This window comes from Conger conger, chromosome 6 (assembly GCF_963514075.1).
Source record: "Conger conger chromosome 6, fConCon1.1, whole genome shotgun sequence".
In the NCBI taxonomy this organism is placed as follows: Eukaryota; Metazoa; Chordata; class Actinopteri; order Anguilliformes; family Congridae; genus Conger; species Conger conger.
This window is the reverse complement of record NC_083765.1, coordinates 3,607,478-3,616,007: the sequence shown is the minus strand read 5'-3', so window position 1 is coordinate 3,616,007 and position 8,530 is coordinate 3,607,478. Positions and strand designations below refer to the sequence as shown.

At 49.6% G+C, this 8,530-nt stretch overlaps 1 protein-coding gene and 1 pseudogene across 1 annotated transcript in view; both read left to right on the top strand.

The window, feature by feature from the left end:
• The window catches only part of LOC133130153 (tripartite motif-containing protein 16-like), a 15,452-nt gene extending 10,304 nt beyond the window's left edge, over positions 1-5,148 (top strand). Inside the window, exon 6 of the mRNA XM_061244466.1 lies at positions 3,749-5,148. Coding sequence (XP_061100450.1) covers positions 3,749-4,275 — 527 coding nt within the window. The 3' untranslated portion in view covers positions 4,276-5,148. The remainder of the gene's footprint in view (positions 1-3,748) is intronic.
• The window catches only part of LOC133130139 (NLR family CARD domain-containing protein 3-like), a 121,020-nt pseudogene that overhangs the window by 52,283 nt on the left and 60,207 nt on the right, over positions 1-8,530 (top strand).

The following is an 8,530-nucleotide window of genomic DNA, read 5'->3' as shown; positions in this document are numbered from 1 at the left end:
GCCTGGTTTTTCCAGTGATGGAGATGCCGCCCCACACCATCACACTGCCTCCACCAAAAGGTGTTACTCTATCGGTGCAGCAATCAGCACAGCGTTCTCCCCGTCTTCTCCACACTTTGACCCTACGATCCAACTTCCGTAGGCAGAATCTGGACTCATGGCTGAACGTAGCGTTCCTCCACATGTTCAGGTTCCAGTGCAGGTGTTGCCGACACCAGTGCAAACGGGCCTGACGGTGAAGGGCAGTCATGGCAGGCCTCCTGGCAGCCCTATGAGCCGGAGATTGGCTGCGTACAGTCTGTTCAGGATTGTCTGGGCCGAAAGCCGTGTGCCATATGGTCCTGCAAACCTTGACTGCAAATCTGTAGAAGACAGCCTACGGTTCCTAGGTGCTGAAAGGGTGAGGAACCGGTCTTCTTGGACGCCCACTTCACGGTCTGTCTCTGACATCGCCTGTTTCATAAGATTTGGCACATTTTTCATGAGCACAACCCACATACTCAGCTGTGCTGCTCATCCCACAAATGCATGTTCCTTACAAATGGGGCACCATTTAAAAGGGAAATGAACAGGCTTTCCAACGGTATAAAATGTGTTGCCAAGAAGCATTATTACAAGAGAGAAATAATCTACCATACACAAATTTCCAAACTTTTTGTTCAGTGTTTATTATTAATGAGAGGGGTGAGTGACATTTCAGTCTGTCTCACAGGTTATATATTATTAATGAGAGGGGTGAGTGGCATTTCAGTCTGTCTCACAGGTTATATATTATTAATGAGAGGGGTGAGTGACATTTCAGTCTGTCTCACAGGTTATATATTATTAATGAGAGGGGTGAGTGACATTTCAGTCTTTCTCACAGGTTATATATTATTAATGAGAGGGGTGAGTGACATTTCAGTCTGTCTCACAGGTTATATATTATTAATGAGAGGGGTGAGTGACATTTCAGTCTGTCTCACAGGTTATATATTATTAATGAGAGGGGTGAGTGGCATTTCAGTCTGTCTCACAGGTTATATATTATTAATGAGAGGGTTGAGTGACATTTCAGTTTGTCTCACAGGTTATATATTATTAATGAGAGGGGTGAGTGACATTTCAGTCTGTCTCACAGGTTATATATTATTAATGAGAGGGGTGAGTGACATTTCAGTCTCTCTCACAGGTTATATATTATTAATGAGAGGGGTGAGTGACATTTCAGTCTGTCTCACAGGTTATATATTATTAATGAGAGGGGTGAGTGACATTTCAGTCTGTCTCACAGGTTATATATTCCTTGGTCCTGGAACGAGCTTCAGGCCAAGCTCAAACTTGATTCTCTTATTTCATTAAACGATTTTAATTTGAGAGTAATGCATGTTCACATGTTAAGCTGCTACTGAGGGAGGGAGGGGGGGAGGGGGGAGAGGGAGGGAGGGAGGGGGGAGAGAGGGAGGGAGGGGGGGGAGAGAGGGAGGGAGGGGGGGAGAGGTGGAGAGAGAGAGGGAGGGAGGGGGGGAGAGAGAGAGAGGGGGGGGGAGTGAGGGGGGAGAGGGAGAGAGAGAGGGAGGGAGAGAGGGAGGGGAGGGGTGGAGAGAGAGAGGGAGGGGGGAGAGAGAGAGAGAGAGAGGGAGGGAGGGAGGGGGGAGAGATGGAGAGAGGGGGGGAGGGGGGGAGAGAGAGAGGGGGGAGAGATGGAGAGAGGGGGGGAGGGGGGGAGAGAGAGAGGGGGGGGAGAGAGAGAGGGAGGGAGGGGGGAGAGAGAGAGAGAGGGAGGGAGGGAGGGGGGGAGAGAGAGAGAGAGGGAGGGAGGGGGGAGAGGGAGAGGGAGGGAGGGGGGAGAGGGAGAGAGAGGGAGGGGGAGAGGGAGTGGGAGGGGTGGAGAGAGAGAGAGAGGGAGGGAGGGGTGGAGAGAGAGAGAGAGGGAGGGAGGGGGGGAGAGAGAGAGAGGGGGGGAGGGAGGGGGGAGAGAGGGAGGGAGGGAGGGAGGGGGGAGAGGGAGAGAGAGAGGGAGGGGGAGAGGGAGTGGGAGGGGTGGAGAGAGAGAGGGGGGAGAGAGAGAGAGGGGGGGGAGGGGGGGGGGAGAGGGAGAGAGAGAGGGAGGGGGGGGGAGAGGGAGAGAGAGAGGGAGGGAGGGGGAGAGGGAGGGGAGGGGTGGAGAGAGAGAGAGAGAGGGAGGGAGGGGGGGAGAGATGGAGGGGGGAGGGGGGAGGGGGGGAGAGAGAGAGGGGGGAGAGAGAGAGAGGGAGGGAGGGGGGAGAGAGGGAGGGAGGAAAGAGGGAGGGAAGGGGGAGAGAGAGAGAGGGGAGAGGGGGAGGGAGGGGGGAGAGAGAGATAGAGAGGGAGGGGAGAGCGATTGAGGGGTGAGGGGGAGGGAGGGAGAGAGGGAGGGAGACAGGGGGGAGAGAGAGAGGGAGGGGGGAGAGAGAGGGAGGGAGACAGGGGGGAGAGAGAGAGGGAGGGGGGAGAGAGAGGGAGGGGGGAGGGGGGAGAGAGAGAGGGAGGGGGGGAGGGAGGGGGAGGGGTGGAGAGAGAGAGGGAGAGAGGGAGGGAGAGAGGGAGGGAGGGGGGGAAAGAGGGGGGGAGGGGGGAGGGGGGGAGAGAGAGAGGGGGGAGGGAGGGAGGGGGGAAAGAGGGAGGGAAGGGGGAGAGAGAGAGAGGGGAGAGGGGGAGGGAGGGGGGAGAGAGAGATAGAGAGGGAGGGGAGAGCGATTGAGGGGTGAGGGGGAGGGAGAGAGGGAGGGAGACAGGGGGGGAGAGAAAGAGGGAGGGGGGAGAGAGAGAGGGAGGGGGGAGGGGGGGGGAGAGAGAGGGAGGGGGGAGGGGGGAGAGAGAGAGGGAGGGGGGGAGGGAGGGGGAGGGGTGGAGAGAGAGAGGGAGAGAGGGAGGGAGGGGGGAAAGAGGGGGGGAGGGAGGGAGCGAGGGAGGGAGGGAGCGAGGGAGGGAGGGAGGGAGGGGGGAGAGAGAGGGGGAGGGGGGGGAGAGAGAGAGGGGGAGGGAGGGGAGAGAGAGGGAGGAGGGAGGGAGGGAGAAAGGGAGGGAGGGGGGAAAGAGGGAGGGAGGGGGGAGAGAGAGAGAGGGGAGAGGGGGAGGGAGGGGGGAGAGAGAGATAGAGAGGGAGGGGAGAGCGATTGAGGGGTGAGGGGGAGGGAGGGAGAGAGGGAGGGAGACAGGGGGGAGAGAGAGAGGGAGGGGGGAGAGAGAGGGAGGGGGGGAGGGGGGAGAGAGAGAGGGAGGGGGGGAGGGAGGGGGAGGGGTGGAGAGAGAGAGGGAGAGAGGGAGGGAGGGAGGGGGGGAAAGAGGGGGGGAGGGGGGAGAGAGAGGGGGAGGGGGGGAGAGAGAGAGGGAGAGAGGGGGATGGAGGGAGAAAGAGATAGAGAGGGAGGGGAGAGAGAGATTGAGGGGAGAGGGGAGAGGGGGGAGGGAGGGAGGGGAGAGGGTGAGGGAGGGAGAGAGAGATAGAGAGGGAGGGAGGGGAGAGAGAGGGAGGAGGGAGGGGAGGAGGGAGGGGAGAGAGGGAGGGGGGGAGAGAGGGAGGGAGGGAGGGAGGGGGGAGAGGTTGAAAATCCAATACAAGGGTAAAAATAAGTGAAAAGTAACTTTCAGAAGACACAAGTAAGTTTAAAAAGCTTTAAGTATCTTAAAAATGAGAACAATAAAGATAACATGGGATTTAAACACATAAAATATGAAAGATGGATAAAATATGTTTGATGTGTAAAATATGTGAGTGGAGCTCTCCTCTCTTCTCCTCCATCAGATGGCTGTCAGCTCACACTGGACCCCAACACAGCGCACAGAACCCTCCGTCTGTCTGAGGGGAACAGAGAGGTGACCCATGTGAGAGAGATCCAGTCATATCCTGATCATCCAGAGAGATTTGAGCGCTGGGCCCAAGTGCTGTGCAGAGAGGGTGTGTCTGGACGCTGTTACTGGGAGGCTGAGAGGAGTGGGGGTGGGGTTTCTATAGCAGTGTCATATAAAGAGATCAGGAGGAAAGGAGAGGGTAATGACTGTGTAATGGGACGTAATAATAAGTCCTGGAGGTTGCGCTGCTCTCCCTCCAGTTACTCTTTCTGGCACAATAATAAGAGCACTGAAATCCCTGTTCCCTCCTCCTCCAGAATAGGAGTGTACCTGGATCACAGGGCAGGAACTCTGTCCTTCTACAGCGTCTCTGACACAATGACCCTCCTGCACAGAGTCCAGACCACATTCACTCAGCCCCTCTATCCTGGGTTTTGGGTTGGTTCTGGATCCTCTGTAAAACTGTGTGATCTGGGATGAGGCAGAGAGTGAAGGGAAGATCAGCTGTAATTAAAAAGAGGGAAAAATACTGAATATGAAATAATATCATTGCATTTATGAAAAAGGCTGTGCTTTGTTCACACATTGTGGTGACCCTCTGGTAGAGAGAGAGAGAGAGAGAGAGAATAGGTGAACAAAAAATTATATATATTTTTTTCATAAGTGGCTTCAGGGCACATCTCAATAGTCCAGAACAAAAAAATTTTCCTTTTTCAAAAATAGGAATAAAATTAAGTGGCCAAAAAATTAGGAACACCGGAAAGAAAGAAAAAGAACAAAAAAGTGGAATTCACGTGACCGCGTTCGTCCGTGGTTATCAGTGGCAGGCCGTCCAATCGGCTCCTTTCCCTGGGAAGTCCCCCTTCTCCGCCTTGTGGCCCGTCTCTCGTTAGGGATCCTCACACGCACTGGCTCCGGGTCTCTCCTCCTCTGTCATGAGCCCCGCTCTGTTCTCCAGCGCGGCTTTTTGTGGGGCGTCTCTCTCTTTCTCCAACTCGGCCCAGCCGCGCCTGTCCAATCAGAAATGATGAGGAGTGAGTGTTGGCGTTCCCCACGCGCCTCTCCCCGGTGGTGCTGACTCTCCCCCCGGCTCTCTCCAAGGTGCCACTCTGTTAAATACCATATTGGGAAATATACGTTGTTCATTACTTTCCCAGCTCTTGGCGCTGGCGCACGGGTCGTTCCGCTCCAGCGATCCCCGATCGGGCCACACCATGGTAACCAGGTCTGATGGGTTCTTTGTTCTGTAAATCGTGTGGAAAAGGTTTGGCTGATGCCAATAAAGCCATTTGAATTTGAGAGAGGGAGAGGGAGAGAGACAGAGGGAGAGATGGGGAGAGAGAGAAGGAGATAGAGAGAAGGAGATAGAGAGAGAAAGAGAGGCAGGGGGGATAGAGAGGAGAAAGAGAAAGATATATACAGACATATATGGGGAAAGGTTGTTGTTGTTTACTATGTGTGTTTGGCTGGGGGGTTGTTGTTGTTTACTATGTGTGTTTGGCTGGGGGGGTTGTTTATTATGGGTGTTTGGGGGGGTTGTTGTTTACTATGTGTGTGTTATGCTGGGGGGGTATTTGTTTTGACTGTAATGTTGTTATTGTCAATGCTTTAATAGACAATTCACTTGTCAGGCAAATAAAGCACATTTGAATCTTGAGAAAGAGGGGAATTAATTACAATTATGAATAAAATGTTTATACAATTAATAACTACATCCTGATTATTAATTTTATTATTATATATTTAAATTAATTAAAATTATGAGGGAGAGAGAGACAGTGGGAGGGAAGGAGGGAAAGAGGGAGAGAGAGGGAGGGGGGAGGGAGAGAGAGAGAGGGAGGGGAGAGAGAGAGGGGGAGGGGGGAGAGAGAGGGAGGGGGGGAGAGAGAGGGAGGGAGGGAGAGAGAGGGAGGGAGGGAGAGAGGGAGGGGGGAGAAGGGGAAAGGGGGAGAGGGGGAGGGAGGGGAGAGAGAGGGAGAGGGGGCAGTTAAAAGAAAAAAGAGGGCAGTAAAGCCAGTAAAAAGGCAACTCCTATATCTGGCTCAGAATAGATTCTATTTTACAATCTAAACCAGTCTTCCTCTTTGCTTTATAAATACCACCAAGAGATCCACCCCATTACAAAGAGGACTGTTTCTCTGATTTACAGAGAGAAACTGTTCATTTTCACTCACTGGGATATGTGCTGATATGTGGAGATTGAAATGCCAGAACAGGAAAAGAGGTTGATTTTATTAACTCCAATGGAAACACACACATATTTAGTTACACTCCTCTTAACCCGTCACCAAACACAACAGCCAGACAAAACAATGACAGTGTGGTCAACAAGAGTGGGAAACAGGTTCTGCAGCTCTGTAAAAGTCCAGGTCTGTTCATAGTAAATGGTCGGACCAGGGGAGACTCCCTGGGAAGGTTTACATATTGTTCACATTTCGGACAAAGTGTGGTGGATTATGTCATCACTGACCTAGACCCCAGCTTCATCAGGGCATTCCTGGTTAAACCACAGCTCCCTATATCTGATCATTGTCAGACTGTACTGTACCTGGACAGCACAGAGAAGCTGCTGAGCAGTTCACCTGCAGAGAAGATCTGTCTCCTAAAGCCCCCATAGAAATGGAGTGAAGCCAATATTCACACATTAAAACTAAATTGGGAAAACCCAAAAATCAAAACATTACTTAACTTACACATCTACCTTTGAAGATGTGAACCTGGCTAGCAGAGATTTTAATGAGATGCTCAATACTTTGGCCTCGTTGGCAGATATTCCTCCTGTAAACATGAGAATGAATCTAAAGAACACAAAGGCAGGTGTGGTTTGATCAGGAATGCAGAGCATCAAGAAATTGTTTGCGTACTCTTTCAAACAAAAAACACAGAGATCCATGCTACCAAGAGCTTTGCACTAATTATTACAATGCTCTAAAAGTATATAAACAGCTCTTGCATCGTAAAAAAGGAAAACATATTGAAGCCAAAATAGGTCAAATTGAAGACGCTATTGATAGACACATTTTGGGATCTATACAAAAAGTTTGATGATCATAAGCCAGGACCAGCTATTCAAAATGGCACAATTTGGAAAAATGACTTTGAAAATCTCGATAAGGAAATCAAAATGGCAGACCTGACTCCACCACATCAGGACCAAATGAAAATGACATGATTTGGACAAAAACAATAAAATCTAATCAAAATCCACTAGACATCTGTATTAACAGAACTGAAATAGAGGATGAAATCAAAACCCTGAAGCACAGAAGAACATGCGGTCCTGACAACATGAGCAATGAAACGCTGCAGGCCTGTGAGGCACATGGAAGATGCTCTATATAAACTGATCAACTTGATATTGGAAGCGGCTGTTTCCCTGAGCTATGGAACCAAGGGCTCACAACGCCCAGCTATAAAAAGGGCAACAAATTTCACCCCAATAATTATAGAGGCGTATGTGTACGTAACCCAGGAAAACCATTTCGTCTTTTTACCAAAACACCCAGCCATATTTATTCTCTTCACACCTTAATAAATCAAAATACCAAATTGAAATCTCGAAAAATGTTCTCCTGTTTTATTGATTTTAGAAATTTTAGATTTTAGATTTAAGAAAGCCTTCGATTCAATTTAGCATAAAGGGCTTCTGTATAAACTGCTCCAAATTGGCATCGGAGGAAAAACATATGATCTGGTAAAATCAATATATTTCAACAATAAATCAGCAGTTAAGATAAACAACAAAAGAACAAATGACTTTCACCAGGGGAGAGGGCTCCTCCAGGGCTGCAGTCTCAGTCCTGCGCTGTTCTACATCTATATTAATGAGCTAGCCACCATGATTCAGCAGTCTTCAGCCCCAGCCTCACCCTTTTAGATACAGAGGTTAAGTGTTTACTTTGCGCTGATGACTTGGTCATCATGTCATCAGCAGCTCATGAACTGCAACAAAGCATTGACATTGTTCAACAATATTGTGAAAGATGGGCCCGAAAAGTTAACTTGGTAAAAACATCTGTGCTGATCTTCCAAAAGAAAGCCAGACAGCAGGGGAACCAATACAAGTTCACCTACGAGGGTGAAGTGTTGAAACAGTACCAGTCACAATTACCTTGGCTTGGAGATCAGGTCCTCAAGTAGCTTTAACCTGCTGACAGAAACACTCCACAGAAGAGTATTTCACTCAATCAAATCTAAATTTGGCAAAACATATATCCCGATTAAAATCTTTCTTAAAATGCACCACTCCATATTAACTCCAATGGTATTATATGGAAGTGAGGTGTGGGGACCCATATTAGATCCCAGCTTTAAAAAGTCGGACAAAGGACCAATTTAAACATTCCAGCTGGAATTTGCCAAACAAATACTAATACACTTCCAACTATGCTTGTAGAGCAGAACTTGGTCTCTACCCACTGCATATTCAGATGCAGAAAAGAGCTGTACAATTCTGGTTACATTTGACTCAGTCTGATCACAATTCAGTCCAGTACAAAGCCCTTTTAAATAATCATTTTCTTGCTGATCAGCTCACTAGCATTAATCAGAGCCATGATGCAAAAATACCGATCAAACTGATCGACCACCACCTAAAATCAAACTACACAAAACATTGGAGAACCCAAATTGAATCACAAAAAATGCAAAAAGCAAGTAAACAGAGACATCAAATTGGCAAACTACCTTCAACTCCCTACATTAAGAGAAAGGAAAACACTGACTAAATACAGTG